Genomic DNA, 26,498 nt, shown 5'->3' on the forward strand with positions numbered 1-26,498 from the left:
AAGTCAAGAGGATGATGCATCACCTTCATATCCTGTCAAGAATCTTATAATTAAATTTAATGAAATATAGATACGAAGAGAGTCATAATTTTATTATATGAAACAGTGTTGTGAATTTTTCAACATCTCAGGCTCTCAAGTATGTACATGTCTGGAATTTCTGGTCCCTATGATTTACTTTCCTCTTATACAGGGTGTAACAAAATTAATGGTCGTGACTTTCGAGGGTGAATCTACACCTCTGAATCGGTAGACACTGGCAAAGAAGTCGTTCACAAAATTGTTTATAACATTGAAAGTTAATGTTAATTTCTTTTCTTACGTAATCCTATTCAGATCGTTTAGCAGAGAAAATGTTTGAAAGGACCCATGTACTGCAAACAAACCATTTAGTCAAGAAAAACTGTTAAAGATTTGGCATCGGTTTGACTGCGTAGAGTCACGCATAGGAGCATGTGCTTATCACTACTCTGCTATGCGACAGCGGCTACTCTGAACGTGTGGCCTAGGATAGTACAGTGTCCCTACCGCGATACTGAAGGCTTACAAAGGTGCACTGAGCTAATAAGTTTAATTCGTGTAACTTTTCTTTGTTTTCAATACTTCCAATATATAATATGGCAAAATCAACAATCGTAAACTACAATATTACATGTAATTATAACATATTTATCCACCTACTCGATGTTTAAACCTTCTATCTTCTATTGTTTTATTCTATTGTTTGGAACACGTTCCGTTTAGCACAAATTTAGTGATCATAATAACACAAACACTAACGATCAAGCACTAAAGCAAGTAATAATAAATATTACTGCTCCACTGTAGTAGACTGAAAAATAAAAACTTCAAATAAAGTATGAAGGAAATCAACGTTTATATAAACGTGTTTTCAATGTCGGTGTTATAACGATTCTGACATGACCTGAGTTCTATAAGGCCCTCCGTAACAACTGAATCTTTGTAAACGCAGGTGTCCAGTTAAAATTAGGGTTGTTTCTATATTGGCCACCCTTTTTCTTAAAAATGTCTCTATAAGGACACGCAAAACTTGATTTCCTTGCCGTTTTATTTAAAATTTTCAGTTTTCTGTCTATTAAATTAGTTTAAATCTACTTTATTAGTATTATATGTGTATACAGTGTATACAGTATATATGTAGCACAATATAAAAATTATTATTATTTAAACTATTGTTAAGAATGGTGCAATGATATCTACTATTAGTGTTCCAGTACTTGATCGTTAATATTTGACTATGTGTTATTTAGAGGGTTTTCATTATTAACGAATTTGTAACAATTAAGACTAAATTTATGCTGAATGGCAAGTGTTTTAAAAAATAGGATAAAGCATCAGGAGATAGAAGGTTTAAATATCGAATAGGTAAGTAAATATGTTATTATTACATCTAGTATTGTAGTTTATGATCTTTAACACTAGAAAGACGGGAGCTTAGTATATACCTATATTGCCTGAAAGCAGTCAAAATGACTGCATTGTGAAAAAATAACTAATGCGCAAAGAAATTTGTTTAACAGTAATTTGTAATATATTTTATATCACTTACAGTCATATAACAAGTTATTAATAAGTATTAACAATAAAAAAAATGTATTTCACACTCAGAGATCCTCCTTCCCATCTGAATGACGTTACAGCGCGTTCAAAGGGAACAAAGCGCGTGGCCAGGCCTGGCATAAAGATTCGAATAACAAGTACGAATAACAATAACAATAACAATAACAATAACTTTAGTTACTGAACAACTGCAACTTATCAAGAATATGTCGAAATCGACAATTTATCATGAACTTGTATGTTATCGAACTGGTCTTTTCCAAGCAGTCAAAATGACTGCTTTTCGGCAATATAGGTATAACACATATATATTCCGGAAGTGAAGGACGGGGGGGGGGGGGGGGGGGGGGGGGGGGGGGGGGCAACAACAATGATTAATTAACCCATTTATATGTTGTAGAAAAAGTCACAAAATTATAAGAAGCTGTGTCATTATTTAAATCATTATTTTCTTAATTGAAATTCAAAAGCAGTCAAAATGACTTGCTTAGGCAATCTAGTGTTAATTTTGCTAAATCATATTGGAAGTATTGGAAAGAAAGAAGAACTACTCGAATTAGACTTATTAGGTCAATGCACCTTGCTAAGCCTCCTGTACTGATGTTCGCACACCACTATGCTGGGCCTCACGTTCAGGGTAGCCGCTGTCGCATAGCAGAGTGTGGTAGGCCCATGCCCCAATGTGTGACTCTACACAGTCAAACCGATGTCAAATCTTTAACAATTTTTCCTAACTAAACGCTTCATTAGCGGCATATGGTTACTTTCAAACACTTTCTCTGCTAAACGATCTGAATATGATTAGGCAATAAAAAAATTAAAGTTAATTTTCAATCTTATAAACAATTTTGCAGACAGGTTTTTTTTACAAGTGTCCACCGTTTCAGAGGTGTAGATTCACCCCCTTCAGCCGTGACCATTAATATTTTTACATCCTGTATCCATTAATTAGAACACTATTAATTAGAATGAATAAAACTATTCATTAGAATCCTGGAAACATTTGTTGTAATCTTTAATTATTAACGTTAATCAACTTCAAATCAGAAAAATCTAGAATGAATATTTAATAACAGCAGATAGATTTTAATTATTTATGATTTATGACTAAAACTATCTCATGATGATTCAACAAATACCTAAACCTTGAAATACGTGTACAGTAATTCCTCGTTCTCTGTTCGTGGTTCCAGACTGTTTGGTATCTACGGGGTGTCCCAGAACTGGCGGTACAAGCAGAAAAGTGGTGAACCGACACGAAAAAATAAGTCGAAAATATGGAACACGTTTTTTTTTATATAATGCTTCGTTTTTAAGAACACTGACGTTGAATTTTAATCGAGAACAAGAGTACCAATGTACAGCTTCAGCCATTGGAGAAGTAAATGGGGAGGAACGAATGTTTCTATATTATAGTAGAGGAAGCCAGTGTTCAAAGTGTAAGTGTTTCCCTTATCGCGTGTACCCTTCAAACACTCAAACCTGAACTTCCATACGCTTGTGCACCGATCGTAATTGAAATTCAATTTCTTCGGAAACGAAGTTCCACATCGAAAAACTTTATTCTATATTTTCCGCTTATTTTTTCATGTACCCACAATAACTACATTTCCACGGAGGAACCACTAGTTCTGAGGCATCCGATGTAAATTTTTGCTTCACCTTTAGTAACAGTCAGGTTTAAAAGGGGTAAAGGTTGCGAATTCAGTTGGCAACTTAATATTGGTATATACCAGGTGTTTCCAAACATGTGGAACATTTTAGAAGACACGTTCTACACACGGAAACAATAAAAAAATTCATGCGAACACATGTACGAAAATGGTTAATTCTTCAGTTATATGGTACTTTGTGTTGTGTAAAACATTGGCTCGAAATCCGAAAAAAGTAAGGAAAGCGCGGAACATTTTTGGAAAATAGATTCTAGACACAAAGATAACGAAAAAAGATGAAGTGTGCCTGAAAACGAATAGTTCTTTAGTTATATGATATGCCAATTTATATTGCGTAAAGTGCTCGTCCATTTCTTGCCTACAGTGTGTACTATCTCTTTGGAGGTACGTACTATGTATTAGGCGAAGAGTTATTCCGACCCTTTAAATGAGTGGTGCAAACTCATGGATCTTAAAGAACGTATCACATCGTACACTATATAAAATAGCGTGTAGCTAGAAAACTAGACGTTTCCGGACACATGTGCACATGAACTTTTTTCATTTTCTACCTACATGGAACTTACCTTGCAAAAGTGTCCATCTTCTGATGCACACTGTAAAAACTCTACCCCGTTGTAGGTTACCTTGTGTACAACCTCTAGCAAAAAGTTTTCGATCAAACGCAACAGTTCAAAAATATTGTAGTTTGTAAAAAGTAAATTGTTATTGCATCAAACCCATCTAATATTCCCATACGGTTTACATTCATACGACAGCATTTTACATTTCAAAAACTGCAATATTTGTAAATACCTTCATTTTATTGCGTTTAGTCGAAAACTTTTTGGCAGGGCTAGTGGTATAATTTTTAAAACACAAATGGCATCTCGAACAAAGTTCGCGCTGATTATAGCTCTGATCCACCGATTATGTACATAATTTCGAAGCATCCTTTGCATTTAACTATTTGACTGAGATTATATCTTCTAACCCATCACCTTTGGTAACATTTACCCGAGTCATGAACATTAAAGCAGGCCATATGCGATGAAACATGTTATGATGCTTGTATCGCGACAACGATGAGTTCGAGAGCCAAGAATATGTACTATACTTGTTTCATAAGAACTCCCATAGAAAGCAATAAAATCAATGCTTTAGATGAGACTTCTTATGGGATACGTATAGTACTTGGAATCATTTCGAACGTCCACAATTGTTAACAATTGAAGCTTCAGAGTGAAGCTACGCGTGAAATTAAATAATATCTCACTAATTGAAAGAGCCGATTAGTTTTTCATTACCTAGTTACCTTACATCAACTCCTCAACGTGCTATGACTCAGAGATAGTTTATTCAACAAGGCGCAAAGCTCTTCTTTTCTATCATTAGAGTCATTCACAAGATAATGAGGTTTCTCATTATCTGTTCGAACGAAAAAGTGGTTTTGTAATTGTAATTGAAATGGCAACGCGAAGGGACAAGCACGGTAGACATTAATTGTCAAAGTGCATCGACAAGTTTCTGTAATTGAATTTCACGGAGACCCTCAAATCATCGAAAATAACATGAGTTAAAAGTTAGAAACGCTACCTTACCCTCAATTTGCGAGTTTTTTTCTGGAAAACATTGTCTGACTTACCTGAAACAGATAGAAAGGCGAATATTAGAAACAGAACTTTAGAATTATAGAATTTAAAAACTAGTTTCTTATGGTATAAAATCATATTATAATTAGTCACACATCACGCAGCGTACGTTTGTATATATATGTATTCATACAATAAAATTTAATAAAAATACACATACAACTGCTTTAATATTTGGGGAATGATATTCCCCGAAATTTCTCTTTGGAGACATAAATTTCCAAGTTAATAATTATTTATTGAATATTGTCCAATTGAATATATATATTAAATTGGGTGTTTGTATACACAATGAACCACAAAAGGTGATAAGCTTACAATTAGATTATTCTACTACTAGCGGTTCGATCACAAATTTTTTAACTAAATGTGGTTCAATGAAAACGGTAAAATGATTGTAACAAATTTTTTGGCAACCCTTTTTCCGCAGAGTTTCCAAAGTTACCATCAGTTGTTTGTAGGTCAACCTACAATTTTTCTACACTCATCATTTAGTGAATACTGAAACGAATTCAGCAAACATCCACAACAAATTTTTTTTTCTGGACCAAAAAAGACTAAAGAAAACTCTTAGCTGGAAGAATTTTGTAAGATTCCACTAAAGAGAAGTCACAAATCACGCTGTTGTGCACTTCCCAGAGCTGTTAATAATTAGTATTAATTATCCAACAATGTCAGTAAATATTTGTAGCTAGTGGACACCATTTTAAATATTGTTTCAATTAAGATTCTTTGGTTTAGATGAAGGAAAAATTTGTTATGATGCTTGTTGAATTCGTTTCAATATTCGCTAAGAGATAGGTGTAAAAGAATTATAGGTTTACCTATAAAAAGCGGAAGGTGATTTTGAAAACTCTAGAAAAAAAGGATTGGCATAAAAAATTTGGTTTAATCATCTTAAAGCCCTTCTTGAACCAAGTTATATTAGCTAAAAAAATTCTCGGTTGAACCGCTAGCAGCAGAATGATCACATATCGTGGTCCACCCTGTATACGAATATGTACACAATCTAAAAATTTGAAAAATATGTAGTTTGTCACAGTACGTTCAATAACGTAACAAGTAGGTAGGGTAAAATAATTGACGACCAGTAAATTCAAAATTCTATTTATTTATTTATTGGTGTAAATATTCTTTTATGGATAGAGGGGTAGGTTCTAACATAGGGAAAGTGAGGTCTCATTGGGATTTAATGAAAGAGAAAACTGCTTGCTCCAACTGCCCTTTATTGCGCTTCTTATGGTACATAAAGGTCGTTGTGTGCTGTAAACACTGGTCACTTGAGAACCTTTAATCGGTTATTCGAGACGTTATCATGGAATTGCGTTACCGTAGAAAGATTCCAAGTAAAAGACTCTTCGGGACCCTTATGTTGCTAGTGGCCATCGAATTTTCGCGCAAGTGGCGCGCTGAGTACAACAGCCGAACGTTTACGCTATCGTGTATTGTTGGAACGTATCTGAATATGTATGGGTTAATGAATAAAGGTGGAACTTCATGTAAATTTGCCACAAGGGAGAAAACTCAACAGAGGTGACTGAGGATACAGAGAGCCAGAGAGAAAGTATAGGAGGGGAACAAGGAGAAATAAAAAATTACTTTGAAAAGAGAGAAAAATAGAAAAAGGAAAGTAGAGTTATAGGAGGTAGCGCAGTTGCATCTGAAACAATTGAATTTTTTGTTATAAATACAGAAAATTATTTTTTGAAATGGAGATATTACGAAGATTTTTTTATTCAGGCTTCTGAGATTGAAAGCAGTATTAGTGTATCAAATTTTGTTGCAAAAATGTAGGAAATGTAAAAAGTTGACTTTTTAGTTATTTATTCAAATTCAAGTAATCTACGTTACGTGTGTTAGTTTATGTACCTATTCTATACGGCTGGTAAGTCGGCAGACGAAAGAAATGCTTATCTAATTGATTTTAGCAAAATACATAAGTCAGTCTACTCGCTTACAAGAGTCAAGCCACATGAAATTTCATTATTTGACCGAATCGATCATATCTACTAATCGGTGCCTGTAGCGGCGACAAAAGTGAAGCTAAGTACTACCCTAACTGCCAACTTAAGTACCAGCTGTACATACTGATATTAGCTTCCAATGTTTCAGTAAAGGAATGAATTCGTAAATGAATAGTATTATGAGAATATAAATTGTAATAGAATAATCGTTCACTAATAACAGCCAATACAAAGAATACTCACGCGAGAAGCAAATCTGAATAACAAATGTTCGAATATTTATACATTTTAATATCCATTCCTAGATTTTAAAATACGTACACAAATTTCACATAGTATTCAAATGCTAAAATTTGAATGTTTAAAAATTGTTATATTAATATGTATATTAGTATAAAAATATTTAAATATGTAAATTTTGGAAATTTTGAAATTCCAAAATTTCAGAAATACAATATTTAAGTATTTATATATTCAAAAATTTAAATATGAAATACTAAAAGATATCAACATGTCAGAATTTCAGTTTCTGAATTTTTAAGAATAAGAATATTTTAATGCTAATAAATTTAAAAATTGTATATTTGAATAATTCATAACATGCAAAACTCACCATTTCAAAATTGTCGAATGTTTGAATATTTAAATATTAGAAAATGTAAATACTCGAAAATTAGGAAAATTAAATATTTCAAAATAACATTCATCAAAAACTAACTACAAACGTACAGTACATTGAATTTAGGTGCATACATGTGTATCTAAAAACAAAAAAAAAAATAACTGTAACATATTAATCTTAATAATGAATATTTTCCAAATTTGTCGCTAATAAAGTACAAGCAAATTAAACAATATAAATAATAAAGGACAATTCTAACAAATGAAGCATGGAACTGGTCACATTTCAAGTTTACCAGATCAGCAACAAGAGATGACAGTTCATGCATCACAGGGCAGTTTAAATCTAACTGTCAAAGTGTTTAAGTGCTCTCCAGCTCGCCCTTTTCCTTTCACCAACGCTCTCTCTCTTCCTCTCACTGTTCTTCTTATCCATCCCCCTATACTTGAGAAACTAAGTGACTGTGAAAGCGGTCGAGCTTCTCGCCGTTTCAACGGCTGTAACGTGACGCGGATAAAATGGGTCTCGTCGAAACACCTGAAAATGAGCGTCACTATGGAGATTTTACGATTTGTACGATATAAAGGGACCGCGCTATTAGGAAAACGGTTTTCGGAGGGATCTCGTCTGTACTTTGTATATTTAATTTGTCTCTCAAAGCAGACACAGTAAAGAAAACAAAAATATTAACCTAAATATATTTCCCATATTAAAAGTTTCAAAACTTCAAATATTTAAATTCCACAATCCAAATACCTATTTACCAATTTTAATATCTGATTAATTCTTGAGCCAGTCATCTCAGCTATCCTATCTGCGATTTTCTATTTTCATTCCCTTATCCCACATAATACTTGGCTGATCAGAAATCTTGCAACTAGGAAATTATAAGCAAGGTAAAGCTACGAAGGACTGTTCGTCAGATCGAAATGATAACCTGTGAGAGGTATCTCAGAAGCCTACAAACGTTGTGCAAGTCTCTGGTGTGTTCGGAAAGGGAGCCAAGGTAACGAGGGCTTATCCTTTCCAGGTCCACCCCAGACGTACCATTTCGTGGAGTCATCTATTTGCGGGATTAACGTAGCACGGATACCAACTTCCTGCTAGGTAAGCAGAGGAAACTTTTCGCACTGAGACGGGAAAGAAGAGACCACCGATGCTTGAACAAAAATTAGTTTCACTTTTTCCCATCCTTTCCCTGCTCTCGCTTCCTGCGCCGCTTAGCCAATTCCGTTCGACGGCTCTCTGTCCACGGAAACATAATCTTTCCTACAAAATTGCTTAGAACCCTCCGGGTTAATACGACTTCTAAGATGATTCTGCATGAATATTTAGTGGGCGAGTGCGGGAGGCTTTAAATAGGTGCGCGGATAAATTAGAAATCTTAGTGTTCTTCCTGGAGTATGTACTTTGGAAGGAGTCTGGGATAATTCTAATGACTCTGTGTTGGGTTCCAAAGAAGGTTTTTTACAGACACGGGCGTTGCCGAAATGTTGAGAGTGTACAAGATTTCTGACATTTTAAGTGTAATTTAAAGTAGTGTTTAGAAGCAAGTTTGATGAAATGTTGATATTAAATATGTTGATATGCTTACAGATCTATGTGTCTACTGTGGGTAATCTTTTTACTGTTTGTAAGGAATGTGCCTAATCCTTTTTGTTGGATTGTAATTTTGCATACTTATTAATATTACGTAATATTAATATATTACTTAGTTGCTGAAGTGAACTGCATATTTTAAATTTGAATATTCAATAATTTATGTTTGAAGACTGAATATTTAAATACTACATTATGTAAAAATTGTAATATTCTAAAATATTTAAGTTTTAACATCTGAATATTAACAAGCTTTAATATTTGTACATTTAATAGTGTTAAAATAATAATAAATATCTGAAAATTTGAAACTTAAATACCGAAATATACAAAAATGTGAATATCTGAAAATTTACATTTACATTTATAGTTACAAAATGCGAATGCTTGTAAACTACATCGTTAAAGCGTCAAAAAACTTGAACGTTTAAAACTTGGAACACTAGAAAACTTAAAACCAAACTTCGAATATATAAAAAATAAAGATTTCAGAAATTTGAATATTTCTACAAAGTTCTATAATCAAATATTAGGAAATTCGAATATCTAACTATGCAGAAATTGGAATATTTAAAAATTTCTATCTAGAAATCGATAACGAAATGGAAGTAAAATCATCACATATTCAATTGTTATAAATACTATTTCAAAATTCGTACCCACAAACAGAAGTCTCACCTGTGCCCCGATACATCATTTATTTATTTATTCACGAGTAAAAGATCTCTCGTATCATATACATAAAGCGCATGAAACTGGAAAGGTAAGTATTAAATTTGTGTTATAAGAGTTCATTACCCACTCTTCCTTTTCTCGAGCAAAGAATAAAATCAACACTTCGCATAAAAATCGCACTAGGACCGCCCAATGCATAGTATATAAAAAGGAACAATTCTCATCGAGCGTTTATCATTCCACCCCAAAGAATCGCGAATACGAATACGAGAAGACATAAGTATAAAACGGGCGAGGAGATCAGGAAGAACGCGAGAGGGACAGTGACAGCATAGCCAGGAAGACGTCTCGGGAAAGGATCGGCTCGAGGATAGAGCAACAGCGGGATGAAGACTGGCTCGAATCTGTCGACTTTGCGCCAGGGCACAATGCAGTGCTTCGTCCCAATAAAGCCCGCCAGTTTATACACGATCTCTGGCAAATACGTTGCAATTATCATATAAAAGGATCAGTCTGAGGAAGAAGACGGCCGCTTATATAGCATTCCATTATTGGGGAGTGGAGTGCGCGAAAGGAAGCCCCAGTAAGAACGGAAGATCCGAAGGAGAAAGCCAGTGAGAGAGACACCCTGCGTATTGATCTGTCATCGTCTGCGGTCCTTTTCGAATTTTAGATCAGCGAGAATCCTATGCAAACCCGTCCTATTCTATTCTGTACCTGGCTCGAGCCAGTGGAATTTAAGGATCGATAAGTCAGATCCATTTCGACCTTGTGTTTAATGGACTCCGTATGCCAAATCAAGATACTCTGATTTGGTATGTCGAATCAGTTGCGTGGTCATTAAGTGAGGTCTTACTTGTACATTTTACCCTCCTAGATTTTATTTTATTAATAGCAAGTAATTGCTATAGACTTTTTACATTCTTTTACTTCTACACTGCCCAACTACAGAAAAATGTAAAATTGAGTCTTTGTCGAGCATATCATTATTCTGATTAAAGTATTGTAGACTACACTGTATTATCTAGACAGGGTAACAGATGCTAGGTAACGCAAATATTAAAAGGACAATTCTGCATGTTGAAATAAGACGTAAATAAAGATAGGCGAAATTGCATCTGGGGTTTTGTTTCCGAGTTAATTGTTTCGAAAACGCCTAAAATATACGTGAAATGTGTATGGCTAGGGATTTATTCTACTGTTAATGTATATTAATCAGGTCAGACACAGCGAAGTCAGTAGAATTAGTTTAGAATCCCAAACGCAATCGTCTATTTTCATTTTCGTCTTATTTCAGTACATGTATAGTATCACTTCTTCAAATTTCTATTACATGCGATTTGAAATTCCAAGCCAATGCCAAGAAACGAAGAAATGCAGCATCGCGTGAGAAGTTTAACAAGGTAATACAACTTCCTATGAACCTTTCACAGCAGTAACAAAATTTCTTGATCAATCTTCACTGATTCATGTACATAGATTAAGTCGCATATAATACTACACCCAAATTAAGTACACGTTCTGATTACTTTCTTGTTAACTGATGAAGATAACATCGGTTTTGGTGCCATAAATTTTCCCATTACCTTGTTTGTACTAATATATTGCTTTATCTACAAGATAGATCTCGGGGAAAAAGGAGTGTAGTTATCATTATGACATGCAACAATGTTTGCGTGCTGGTCAGAAATCATGAGTCTATTGGATATATAACTGGCAAACAATTTAGTTGGTCTACGTTGTAGAGTTGCCAGGTGTTGGTACTGTAAACTTCCATAAACTCTAATATAGTACGTCGTATTCTGGGAATCCAGAATTCACAGCTATCTTAAATTGAATCTGCTGGCGACGCCAATGCAGCCTACGTCGCGGCTCTTGGGGACCTCTCCTTATTTGGCGTTTGCTGTTATCATTTTCTCTACCGGTTATCCTCTTCAGAGAAGATTCTCATGTACACAGTTCTAATTTTTATGAATTTTTCTTTTCAGAAAACTATCTATCAAGTTTAGATAAACTACTTTAGGCTAAAAAAAGACATCAACTATAAGGAAAATTGTTTCTCTTTCATGTAACTGAAAAATGTCTTTTTGTCCAAAATAATTTATTCCAATATTATCAACAGTTTTGCCAAGAAAAATTCATCACTTGCTGCTTGTTTTTAGTCCTGTTCCACGAAAATCCCCTTTTAAGGCGAATCATTAAATACTTGCCTGTTAATGTGACCTTGCAAGACTTAACACAGCCACATGCTGTTAGGTGATTCCATTTTAACTCTCTGCAGCGTAATCTCACGAGTCGGATTGAACGAGAGACAACCGTGCTTCATCCCCGCATTGATTAAAGTTTTAACTCCGCGTGATTCCGAGCCAATTCCTCCTTGCCTCCCTTCGAATGAGTCCTTAAGATCACATCTCTTGTCTATGGAGACCTCTATTGCCCCTTATCTACGTACCTGAGAGTTAATCTCGTTTATTCAACCGAACCCGCAATTGCAGCCGGAAAGAGACTTATACAGAAATCGGTAAAATTTTATCAGGATATCTTGGTACATTCTTCTTTAATTAATTGCACTAAGAAATATGGGAACACGTTTGGGCAAAATTTCATTTCGAACAAAAATAAAAACTAACATTTTGAATTCAATAAATTAGCAAAGTTATCTAAAACAAGAATTCAACACCCAAGAACCTCTCTTCGCAAACGATATAACCCTAGAACAACATCCTTCTATTTTTTGGCACTGTGGAGAAAATATCTTAACAGTTAAAATAATGTTTCTCATTTTCGAAAAATTATTTTTCTAATCTTCTTTGCCATGGTCTTATTCTAAGTTTAAAATTTGGTGGAGTCGTTGATGACCCCAGGGTGTCGTACTAGGATTAAAATACGATGCACACGCAAAGACCCTAAACCAAGATCTATCTTCTCATGAAGCCTTCTTCAACGAAGTCAAAATTAAACCTATCTACATTCAACGAAAATCTTGCATCAAGGAAGACAATATTTTTAGCGAAAAACATCGATACCTCTATCAGCAGGTTTCTCCATTAGATTCGCAAGGAAATTCCTCACGCAGACGGCGCCGTTTGCTAGACGCGTTCCGTAGGCAGTAAAATTTTTAAGCGCACTATTAGGCGTCGTAAGTACAATGGATTGGTCGCGACTGATGTCCCCGACACGTACTGCCACGAGACATCTGTATTTGCGGGAACATCAATTCGCCTGGTTTATGACGGCTGGTGTGAATAAAATCTGATCCAGTGCCTCTTGAATATTAATGATCCCCGTGCACCACTTCGTGTACACGTGGCTCATGCCACGCCACCGATAAACGCGTTTATGGATGTATCAGAACGCCTTTACCTCTGTTTACATTTTCTCCTCGCTCCTCAATGTTTGCCGTCTAGCCTTTTTACGATTCGATGCGCTACCAGCCGAGAAACAAATGGGCTCAATGCTCGTGATTTTTAATCAACACAGAAATGAATCTTCGGTACAGAAAACGTGTACTACTTTCATGGATTTTGTTCATAATTTTCTTCTTCTTTTTGTGTAAAATGTTTGAAAAGCAGGAAATCTGTCAATGAAATACAAGCTTGTCTACTATGGCTAGAAACCAACATTTCATCTTGTGTAGCGACTAGAACCTTCCAAAAAACAGTTGTTTAATTTTGTACAATTTTAGCTGGAGAAAACTTGTATTCTAAATTGAGTGGATTCAAATAATTCCATAATATTCTTAAATCATTTCTTTCTATAAATTTTGCAATATTCACTGTACTGTAGTTCCTAAGTTTTAGTCTTTCAAGCTGCAGCTTCTTTTGCTTTGTCGTGTAAAAATTGATTAAAATCACTATTCTTGAAGAAGAGTAGATTCTCTGAAGAGAAAAGTTTATTACTTTAAATTCATTTATTCTCTCAATATGTAATTTCATTTATACATTTTTAAAACCTAGAATTTAATGATATATGATAATACACCTTTAATTTGTCTTGCGTTATACCGGGTACTCCAAGCAATGGTTTCAAGTCATAACTCTGCTTTCAGTGCAATTGCAAAAAGATGTCAGAGGAAACAGATGTATGATGTAAAGAGTAGTATATTTGTAGGACCATATTTCTTTTATATGTACATGCAACGATGAATGTGTATTTAACGGATGCATTACCTTCATTAATGAAGATGTATATTTTTTGTTGCGCAGATCGAATGCTTTTATCATTCTACGTAAGAGAATATTGGAGTACAGTGATAAAAAAATGATTAGTTTACAAGATATTTTAAATAAATGTTTTTATTAGAGAAAATGCTTAAATATTTAATTGCGTGCATCATTTCTTCACTGATATTCTTTTTATTACTAGAAATAAATGTAGTATATTCCAAAACATTTTATTATACCGTAAAAACATATTCTAAATAAGAATCCTGCAAGAATTATAAAAACTATAATTGTATGAAATGTCGTATTTCACGAACAATGAGAAAGTAGATACGTGCAGTAAGTGCTCGTTAATCCAATTTGAGTCCATTTGATTTGTTTCTATTTATTAACGGAACAAATAAAATTACAATTTGCAACAATAGCCAAAGATTAAGTTGATTTAGAGATAGAAACAATTAGAAGGTATGGTTTGAAATGTATGTATAGAATGTCATGAAAAAGCGTTTGAACATCTTCAATAAAGACATTTATTCAAAATATCTCGTAAACTAATAATTTTTTAACCACTTTCTTTCATAGAATAATGAGAACATTCAAATTACGACAAAAAAGAATATGCATTTCTATATTAAAAAAAATAATGCAGTTGTTCATCGCTCATGTATCACCATATTTACAAAAAGAACATTGCCTTACAAATGTAGTACAATTTGAATTATTCATTTTCTTTTTTTGATACTGTTTTCTAATTGTACTAAAAACGCAGTTATAACTCGAAACAATTGCGTGTACGACCCTGTATATCTTGTAGTTTTAATAGAAGTAATCTGTTGCAGCAGAGTATATTGCAAAATGCTCTTTACATAAAAATTCCAACTGTTTTAATAGTAAGAAAAAAATAAAGCGTTGATAAAATATGTCGTAATAATACATAAAAAATGTATCACGAAATAATTCATGAATAAACAGAGAAACCATCCCTACAGTATCTCGTTGTTAATAGGAAGTACTTTAATATCAGTCTAGCTAGGTATTACCGTAGGAAATTAATCTCTCTCTGAAAGCTTGAAGATCTAATCTAATCCCTGTTAATGCGCGAGCCACAGGTATTCCGCACTATCGGCCATGAAATTTCAAAGTGACAAGCTGTATCGTGTTGTTCGCGTCAAAGTCGCGGCGTAACTTTAGGAAATCTCTATCTAAATGGTCGACTTAAACAACTCCGACGATCTCAGCAGAATTGAACGCCGCTACCGAAAGGAAGATTCAGCAATCTGCTCGGTGGAAATTAATTACTTATACCAGCCACGAAATAGGGCGAGTATTTACAAAATTAGGACGCTGATAACGATGAATAATCCTCTGGGAGTATATTCGGTCGAAATTAAAATTCAACAAGGAAATTATGCGCTACGAAATATGAAGAGGAAATACATTTAACCACAGATACATTTTCTTTATTTAAGAGTAATGAGAGATTAAATTTTATGTAGCGTTTTCGAGGAATATCGTAAAAAATTTTAAGAGATTCTACGTGGTAAAATGAAAGGAAATTCAAGAATGATGAAATTGTGTTTGAAGCTCCATTTCCGAGTTGTTAATTGTTCAAACTCAGGTGAAATGTCAGTAGTACGATATGTATAAGTTCCAATGTCAATAGTGTAAGTATTATTCGATGTTTGAATAACGATCCAGTTAGCTGACGCGTGGCTCAATCCAATACTAGATATGTATTTCGATTGACCTTGTCAGATTGTATAACAGATCGACTCTCTTCTTTTATCTTTAAGAGCAAGATCATCTCTTTCACTGACTTACACAGAGAAGAATGGTCATACAAATCTTGCAAAGGTATCCTAAGTAGGTTTAAGCAGGGTATATAGACTGTTGTAGGACCTGTTATAGACCTTTGTAAAATTAACAAAGATAGCTTGGTTACAGTAAAAGCAGCTCTGCACAAAGTCGTTTCTTACTGATTCTATTAAACTCAGACTTGTTAGAATACTTTTGTAAATTCTACATTAGTTCGTTCAACGATACTACAACTTTTGCTAAAGAGAAACAGATTTTCTTTCAGTGCTTTTAAACATTTCAATTCAATTTCTTTTACTTGCCTGTTCTAAACAGATACCAATTCTTAAAGGTTTTCGAGGACTTTCTTGTTCAGAGAATAAAGAAAAAGGATGTTCGTTGAGGAAAATATGTTCCTCGCCATAAACTATTGGTGCGTCTAGACATTTGGGCTGCAACCGATCGAGATGAAGAAGGGTCTCGGGGCGCACGCTTGACTCCCTGCCGATTCGTTATACAGCGTAACATAAACGGATGTTTAGAGTGAGAACTTCTTTTTAATTTTCGACATGGTCGACTTCCGCTTCACGTGAGTTACTAACATTTTTCTAAGTATAAGGTTTTCTCCTCTGCCAGATCATTAATTGAGACGAGGTTTCTTACTTCCTGGAGAAGCCAATAGAATTTAGCAACGCTCAAAACTCCCTCTTTTGTTCAGCGATACATGTCTTCTACAGGGGTTACGAAAGGTATGGGAGAGTTCGAAGAAGTCAGTCAACGAATCGTTTCTACTCCATAACATCTCGTTTCGCCTCATTATTGGTGCCATTCACGTGTTCCGTTAACTAGTTATAGAGTAAAAACAAGGTTCATAATATACTCGATCATTCAAATAATCAATCAATTTAAAGATTGTTACATTTAAATAAAATTGATTAATCAAGATTTATACATTCGAGTTGAGTTAAATATTTAAACTTCAACAATCAAATCAAGGTTCCAGTAGTAGAACCAAGGTTCCAACAGTCGAACCAAGCTTCGAATCGATTCATAAGCAACTAGATTCTAACAGTCGTATCAAGGTCCCAACAGTCAAATCAAGCTTCGAATCGATTTGCAATCATTTAAATTACAAAAAAATCGACTCAAGGTTCTAACAGTTAAACCAATTTCAGAACAAACTTAAAATTAGAATAAATCATTCACATAATTTATACATTTCGTAAATTCAAACGAACTTACTATTAAATCGAACTAGTCAACTTAAAATTATTTTGTTAGCTGACAATTGAACATACATGAAACTTCAATAACTTCAGCTTAACATTTTTTCTATGTAGTAAAGGAGCAGATACGTTCATTTATATTTAACTTCTTTCGTAATCAATACATAAAATTTTGATTACGATTCGTTTGATTACGTGTAAAATAATTTAACACTATTTAGCCTGTTTTGAACTTGAATTGGAGAAAATTGGGTTGTCCAGCGCTTTCTGTGTACGACACGAGTCTCTCTAAATCGTGAATAACAATCCCATTAACCAATATGGGAACGACATTAAAAGTAAGTGATCTTGCGGAGAAGAAAAAGCGACAGGCATTAAACACAGATAGGGAATAAATGAAGACCCACGTGCAACATGTCGCAGATAATAATTGATTAAGACGATTTAGTAGAGCGCACATCCCATGGGCCAGTACCATTCAGGGATTCAGGAGTCAGAGAAGCGGAAACACCGCAAGTTAGCGGTTCCGGCCACCAGGGAATTTCTTCTGAAAATCGAACAGTAGTGGTGTCTATATCGTATCGTACACAATGATAGTATAACTCTACACACAATTTCGTCATTTTTTTCTCATTTTGGTCACCTTAAAATTTTTGGCACTTTTTCTTGAACACTAGTCAGTTCTGAATCTTCAATCGTACAATACAAATAGTAATCATGGACGAGTACAGCAATACTCAGGTCCACACACAAATTATGGTGTTACAATAAGAACATTTTACATTTTTATCTTATTTTGGCATACAGAATCATTTTAAACATTTCTAACATCTGTTGATGAAATCCTTGCAATATTGCGTCCAGTTTCTCTTACTGTTTCATTAGGTTTTAAATTTTATAAAAATAATATCCATAGATAATTGTATACATGTATAAATATGTATATTTGAAGTATCTCTCTATAATATAAGCACATAGTGTTCAACAACAAGTGTCAAATATTTTAACGGGCGATTCTACATATAAAATTATCCATATTCTACTGCCGGCGTGCATTAGTCAGAGTGTAAGACACAGCGAAGACACTAGAATAAGTTCCGAGTCAAACATAATTTCATGCATATTTTAAACATTTCCTCAACATTTAATAACCCGGAAACGAAGCCTGAAACGCAGTTTCATCTATTTTCATTTGTGTCTTATTTTAGCAAGTAGAATCATCCCTTAAAATTTCTTACATTAGTCATCGAACACCTTGTATATGCATATTATGCATATATGTAAAGTATACAACAAATGTATTGAATTTTCTGGCATGTATATATATACTATGTACTTTTAACCAGTTTCTTCAGTTGCTTTTACTATTACGTATGTATAATATGCCGTTATACTGCAGATTAACGTTGTATAACTTTTTTATTTTTTTTAATGTATGAGACAACACTTGTAGTGTAACAATGTTTTGTTGTAACCAAAAAATTCGTTGCAATTGGCTGATTTTAAGTGTTAGGGATTACGTAACTCCGCGAAAAAAAGACTATGCTATGTTTCGTTTGGAAGAAATTTTCCGTGAGGGTTGGTCTAATTGCGAGTCAATTTTGATTAGATGTTTGAAAAATGTATAGGCGTTTAAAAGATATATGTAAAACTGGACACAAAGGCCAATTTCCGCTGCACTTATACTGTTATATCTATGTTGCAGTTGTCTAATATCTGCTCAATACCTGAAGAAGTATTTTTGTCGCCTAATTGTAAGTCTCGAAACCCCAGTCGCTCACAAATTACGCGGAAAAATCTGAAAGTACGTAATCCTCGAACTAAATTATTAATAACTAAATTATTACTATATACAGTAATTATTATTTGGATATAGTACCCCAGTCTACTTGGTGCAATAAAACAGAATTACATCGGAATTGCAATCTTGTGCAGCAGTCTGGTATTAGATTCTATGCGGTTCGCGCTTAACATGTCCGAATTAATACATCAGTAGGTTTCCCTATTAATTAGCTCCTATACAGGATCGTGGTGAACTGGAACGTAGAATGTACGACATGAACGTACCACCGTGTTATACACTTAATACCTCAAAGGTATAGCCTGCAGACTCTGCGATTAATTAATGCAAAGAAAAAATTAAGACTTCGCTAGAATTAAACAAATTCAGTTTAACAAAAAATCGAGCTTAAAGCTCACAATTGAAAAATGTTTAAATGAACTGTAGACTGATTTCACAAAATACATTACCATGAAGACACTGTTAGAATTAAAACATTCAGTACACTAAAACAATCGAAATTAAAATCCTTTATAACAGAAATGGTAAATACTTTGCAAGACGCAATTACTGAGGAACATTCCGAATGTTTGCGTGCACCAAAGAATGCATAGCCATCGTAACCAGGGATGCGATATGTAAGAGCAATGGCAGTTCACAAGTGGTCACGTGACTTGCATACTTCAATGTTACTTGTTGACGTGAGTCACGTGACGACTTGTGAGCCGCCATTGTTCTTACATATCGCATCTCTGATAGTAATAAGCTCATAGCTTATTACTATCATAGCTCCCAATTATCTTGTTCTCAGCCATGTTTACGACGAAGTTTCTAACTTTTGTTACCAGTCACACTCCATCGCCCAAGATACGCCATCATTCAGCATCCTAGCGTTAATTAACACGTACGCACGAATCGTTGGCTCACTCCTCACTAATGCGAATCAGCCGTGTAAACAAAGTGGAGAAGTCGAGCGTGTAATGACGAGTTCGCGGAGACTACGATCGATGAGCTAACTATTTCTAAGTGGACACTTTCTATTGCTTGTTTCACCCCCAAGTTAGGTTTGTGACAGAATACGTGTTATGAATCAGAATCACTCTTTGGAGGCGGGGGAGAGAGAAAAATTCCCTGCCAAGTCTGGAAAGTCAACGTTCCATGTTCCCATTCGACCGAGGAACATAAAGTGTAATTGGGTTTATTAAATGTATAAATTGTTCTGCTGCCAAGCCAGTCTCTGAAACTACGCTTCTTTTTTAGATTTAATTACATCGCTTGGCACGTGCTAGCGTTCCTGTAAAAATTATCCATGTATTAGCCTCTTTACTTCCCCAGTACGCAGCCTGAATTCTGAATTCGCAGGGGATGCTTGGTGGACTTTTTTGGCGAGGAGTCAATGGTCGAATGAACGCTACGAGAAAGGGTAGTGTTTATATGTGAATTTTTGGTGATGGCTACGTTATGGTGTTACGTTCCGTAACGATTAAATTTTTTTTTTCTCTTTTCCTTTCCCACGAGGAATTCTCGTCGTCGCGACGATTGGTCGCCACCCGATATTTGGCGTTAGCATAAAGTAAGTCATAAATGTCTCTCGAAAATATGTTTGAAATTTTTTGATTTAGAATTTGAGTTACAACTTTTATATTTTGGTGTTTTAAGATATCAGAATCTATTACATTTTGGAATTTTAGGATTGTGAAATCCTGAACTTTGATGTGTTAGAACTTTAATACCTTGAAATTTTGTAACTTAGGAACGTTGAAGTGTTGGAATATTTAAATATGAAACTTTGGAACCTTGAATATTTAATATTTTTACATGTTACAACTTTGAAATTTTGTAATTTCGAAGTTTGATGCTTATAATTTTTGAATTTTAAAATTCTGGAATTTCAAAAACTTAGAATTTTTCATTAAAACTCTTTATTAAAATATCTTAATTAAAATTTTGTCATTATTGAATTAATAATCATCTAAAAACAGTACCTTCAAAACGATCTTTTTCACAAATTCTCTTTTTACTTATTAAATCCATCTTGTCTCTGTTTTTCGTTCGAATTATTAAACTGAACATTAGAAGATGTTTTTAAAAATATTTTCTCGTAATACGCGTTATACAAATGGACGTATGTAAAATAACGGTTCCAAGAAGAAAGTGGTATTGCAAAGCATCCAAAGTGGAAATTGTGTTAAAAACAGAATGCTACAGAGAAATTCCATGAAAATATTTTATTGAAATTCCAGTTCTCCATTATGCACATACATACATATAAAGACGATAACTACTCACTAGCTAAAAGCTCTACAAATTAAGCCGTAAAATACAATATTATAAAAGCATAATTTTATGTACGACCATCTACTTAATACGAAAATAATATATAGAGCTTAATATCTCAACTATTTGTATTTTCTCAGATGTACTCATCTGTATGGGCGATTGTTTCATGTTGCTATAAGAGAGAAACATTCCCTAAGAAACAAAATAGTCTTGAATAATGAAACCATGTACAATTTAACTTTCGAATACGATTGTACGGGGGCAACTATCTTAATTCGAATGGGCCCTTTCAAAATTAGTATGTGGCTATAAAACTATTTTCTTCTTAAAATCCCTGTGAGATCGTAGTAAAACCTATTTCGTGTTTTTCTCAATGCATTATAGCTCACCCTACACGTTTATCTTTAATTCGATATCGATACACTAACCGACAATTCTTAGTCTTTTCCAATCCTTATCTCCAGCGGTTCATTTAAATGGCTTTTCCGCTGACTTGTTGGATAGACTTCAGTGGACTTTTCGACTTGAGCTTGATAAATTCTTTAATAACTTCAGGAAGGTGTAGACAGCTGACATGGAAAAAGTGAGGTTTGAAATTCTGGACCTTTCTGATAGAGTAACTGTCTTAGAAATAAAACTTTCCACGCTGTCTACACCATCAAGTAATATTAATATAGAGGAAGAAATCATTTCAGAAGTCCTTAAGAAGCAGCGTTATTCAACTCTGAAGAAATGGACACAGCATCCCCCTCCTCGACTAAGTCTACCTGTGACTTTGACCTCATACAGGATATCTTTCATTAAATCGGTTCTTCAGAGGTTAACTGCTTAAAAATCTCTTGGACCGAGAAAAGTTCTCTTCTGGAACAAGAACTACAGTGGTTCAGTTTCAATTATGCAAGATCATACCAAAATATATCGAAGTGATTTAAAATCTGAACTAAAGATCCTCATTGACTGCGAAAGAAGTTTGAAACATTCAACTTAACGGGCGACTGTATAATCGAAAAGAATATTTGACATGCATTTGTTTAGATTTTTTGAAAGCTTAGAACTGTAAGAAAATTAAGGTTGCATAAAATCAATCTACTTTGCCTTTCAAATGTGCAAAAATATGTTTGCTAACCGAAGGTTAGTTTATCTAAATAGAAAAAATTACTTAAATAGAATCCTCTTAGCATTCTTTCAAAACGTCGCCCATAGGCTCAAATATAAACTTACAATTAGTGATTTAAAATGTGCAGTTGTCACCTCTAGTATTTACTATGACATCTTCATCTTTGTTAAAAACTAGCCTTGTAGCAGTATTTCTGATATAGAGCTCGGGCTAGATGATTTTAATGTACATAAAGCTGACAGAAGTAGTGAAAATAGTATCCTAAAAGTAGAAGCATCTTGATCACAATTTGGAAAAATATCGCCAATTGTTATTGTACATTCTGTTATCAACAATTAAAGTCGAGTAAAGAACACTGTTTGGATTGTGTTCATAATGTTGAATTTACCATCCCTCACAATACAAAATTATTTTCAAATTCAGGTAGGTAACAAATTTGTCTATGCTTTGTCATAACTATAATATTACTTTATCTCAAGTTAATTTATCAAGCTTACAAGAAAGACGAAAACTGTTAGAGATTTTATTTATTAACATAGTTATCCTCGGTCATGTGCATTGCTCAGATGTCCTATTCTTGCTCAGATATTGCTTCTTTGGAAGCGACGCAAATAACCGTAACATAAATAAATATTCCAAAATAATTATCAAGTGTCATCGAATGCATCAAGGCGCCACGGTGGTCACCCGTAACCACCAGCAAGATAAACACCCCATGAGTAAGAATGGTGTCTTATATAACTGTATTTATTATTATTTTGCCATTATATGCTTGGAATAATAAAATATTTTCGTGAAGACCTGAGCAAAACATGTGATTTCGGCGTGGCGGTCAATGTATTAACAGTAATGTAATTTCTGTGTTTTAATGCAACTCTGTATTAAAATTTAATATTCCAGACGAAAATTTTCGTAATTAATCTATTTGAAACTTTGACCCAAAAACTTTCTGTCTCAACTTTCGGAGCACAAGCCAAATTATAATATATTATTTCATATAAAACACATATTCTCATTAAATTGAAATGAATCATGTATTAAAAGTTCAACGCCTGTGACATGTATACTTATAGAAAAAAGCAGTTCCCAGAATAACCTAAGGGGATAGGGTAATTACGTGACTTTTCGAGACTGACGTGTCGGTATCCACTGTTACAGTTTTCGTTACAGGAACAGTATTATCTACAGACACATAGCTGTCTAATGAAGGTGAGATGGACATTTTATGATTCTGAATTAGCAACGCGATTTAGAAAATTTCCTTTCCACTACACAGCCACATGTACGTGAGCTCGACGCTTTGACAGCTGCGAAAAGTCGAGAGCGAAGGCAGATGTGATCCTTACTCTCTCGTTCTTGAAACGCTGAGATTCAACTGCTCAAGTTGCCGATAAGCGAAACGAGCCATGTACGATCGTTTCAATTGCTAAAATATTTTCATTCGTCGATTTATTAACACGTTCCGGAGTGTATACGCCCCAATCCAAGTAACCAAAAGTCAGTCCAGCTCGTGCCACTTCTGTGTTGTAGAGTTGGACAACGTTTGAGTTTCAAGAGCAAAAGAAGTAGCTTTATCTTTCTTTCGTTTTCACTTTTGACTTTCCAAAGCTGTCCGAAGTGGTCCGAAATACCCAGCTTACGTTTGGTAATGTGTATAATGGAGGGGGAAATTTTCAGTAACATACATTGTCAATTTGGGTATCACAGTTTCTGATTCCACATCGGCAGCCTATCTAATTAGGCGTCGCCTGGTTCACACAAACCCAACTAAATTTGTCACTTATTTTATTCTGTTTTATTGATAACCCGGAAAAAAGTAATGCTGAGACATGGGTTTACGGGAGCTAACTTTTCGTCCTTATTTGAGAAGATTTTGAGCTGGGAAAGGGTTCATTCGAAAGAAGTAAGTTCAATGGAGCACACTCTGATCATAATTTAAATATCTGCTGATATTTAGTAATACGAGTGTTATACAGTAACAGCAAAATCGACCATTCACATGTTCTGAACGAAGTTATGACCAGAATGAGCATTGAACTTTCTTCTTTCGAATGAACTTTTTCCCAGCTCAAAATCGTTTCATATAAAGACGAAACGTTAGCTCCCATAAATCCACATCATTCCCAAAGTTTGTCAGTAATGTCAATGCCATGTCGGAGTCTATCCCCTTAAAATAATCCCAACAAAATTAGTGTCTCAAAGGACACAGGTACTGGAGAGTCCCTGAAATGTTTCAGAAAACGATAATAAAAAGAGTACAAAAAGTTCATCTCAGAAAACAATGCAAGGAAATGAAGTTCGAATGAAAGTGCGAGTAGGAAATCGGAACAATTTGAAAAGCAAGGTATCCCACGAGATGGGAAACTCTGAGAAAGAGGACAATCAGAGGACAATTAAATCTTAAGGTCGATTCGCACATATCCGTCCGTATCCATCCGTCCATCTCCGTCCCTTTTTCCTCCTAGGCGTGATGCAGACAAGCGTCCTTCGCTGCACAATTATACGTCTGTCTTTGTTATTTTCTACTACAAAAATAAGGAAAGAAGTCCCATGCCTGCATCAGATCTGAGTCGGATGCGCATCGCAATCCATAGTCTGTCCAGACTACAGTTTTTGAATGTCCATTAATTAAATAAGGTCAATAATTTTTTCTTTCAAGTTAATTAAATACTAGATCGAACCATTGTCCATTTTTAAATTACTGTTACTTTGTAAAAAGAAGTCGTATATTACCTTTCCTGGAGTCATTTTAAATAATAAATCTTTTATTTTCACATTTCTAGCTTAAGTTTGCACGAAGACGTTTCGACACTGATTGTGAGAAGCATATGGGAAAATTTCTGTAAAAAGTTGTACTTTTTAAAAACGCAAGAAGCGTTTAAATTTTATTGGACAAACACTATCTTTACTCTCCCATCTGTTTTTTAGTGTAGAAACATCTTCGTGTAAATTCAACCTAAGAATGTGAAAATAGAGGATTCGTCCTTCAAAATGACTCTAGGAAGGCTACTGTACGATTTCTTTTCATGAAGCGACTGTAATTAAAAAATGGACAACGTTTTAGTGTAGTGTAATGATGTTGAAGATAAGTCATTTGTGAATGTATTGTGCATAAATATTGATGAAAACTGATAAATTTTAAGGGTTAGGTTAATATTGTTAAAATCACTAATATTGAAGAATAAAAGTAATCGAGTTGGCATGAAAAGGCCCATAATTATATTATGTAAAAACGTTCACAATGGGTCCCATTGGCATCATATGAAATTGAAATACTTATATACCTACGATTTTCATTACAATTATTAAAAATACTCCGAATTATGTCATCTTTAATATCATTTTCACCAGGAAAACACAAAGAATTTAGTAATAACACTTTTATAAAGGTGTAATGAGAAATATACATAGGTATGTGAATGTTTATTAGAAGTTTGTTTATTAGACCACTATTTCTTTTTATGACGGTTCCTCATGGTGCGTCTTTCAAGACGTTCGACTTGAGAACCCATCAGAATCGTAAAACAAGGTCTGCTTCGCCCGATTTCGAGAGACCTTCCGCCAGTCTATAACAGAAAGCCAAAGTATCGTTGCCAAGGATATTTAGCTTTCTGGATGGTCACGGATGGACGAAAGAAAACTGATGTGCGAATGGAACCACCCGTCCGTTTTGCCGGATGAATACTGAACGTCGAGTGTGAACTGTTCCATTTAAAAACAAGGGAACGATATTTTTTCGCACGAGACGGAACGGGACGGTCTGGACGGCAACGGATATGTGCAAATTGACCTTTATCGCCTGCTGCGCACAGTGTTCGCCATTATCATTTACGTGGCTTACATGCCTTCCCTTCTAATCCTGGGTCACAACTCTCCTGTGTTCTGAGCTTTCGAATAATTATCGGTTATAATACATGGCAACTGATATGGAACAAAAATGAAGGAAAAATATTCTTCTACATTTGATTCTTAGAACGAATTTTGTGTGAAAATATATGAAAATGATTTAATCCCAAGAAACCTTAAAAAGGTAAACAAAAGCACACCAAGCATATACGTTTCCTTAAAAAATGTACTTTACAGAAACCAATCTCTCGCAAAGCATCAATCATTTGAAAAAACCAATTTAAAATATTAGGGCAAACAAATCCATTGAAATCATTGGAAAACGGTGTGCGCAATAATTTAATCTTCTACCAACACGGTGTCAATATTGTAGTTCCAACAGATATCACTTTTAATCTCATTTCTTCCGCTACAGTGTATTTCCCATTAAAAATATTTTTGACGCTACTTGCACATGCTACACGAAAATCGTGTTTCACCCTGAGGAGTATGCATTCATTTTTCTGACAAGAAATCAGCTTACAAAAATCATTGCTTATGTTGCAGT

General features: G+C 34.5%; 1 protein-coding gene across 1 annotated transcript in view; it reads right to left on the reverse strand.

The window, feature by feature from the left end:
• Nucleotides 1-6,114: 6,114 nt before the first annotated feature.
• Nucleotides 6,115-26,498, reverse strand: part of Mib1 (E3 ubiquitin-protein ligase mind bomb 1) — a 506,537-nt gene continuing 486,153 nt past the window's right edge. Inside the window, exons 10-11 of the mRNA XM_076386737.1 lie at nt 7,767-8,008; nt 6,115-6,545 (exon numbers count right to left, since the gene is read on the reverse strand). Coding sequence (XP_076242852.1) covers nt 7,792-8,008 — 217 coding nt within the window. The 3' untranslated portion in view covers nt 6,115-6,545; nt 7,767-7,791. The remainder of the gene's footprint in view (nt 6,546-7,766; nt 8,009-26,498) is intronic.

The sequence above is a fragment of the Calliopsis andreniformis genome, chromosome 10 (genome assembly GCF_051401765.1).
Source record: "Calliopsis andreniformis isolate RMS-2024a chromosome 10, iyCalAndr_principal, whole genome shotgun sequence".
In the NCBI taxonomy this organism is placed as follows: domain Eukaryota; kingdom Metazoa; phylum Arthropoda; class Insecta; order Hymenoptera; family Andrenidae; genus Calliopsis; species Calliopsis andreniformis.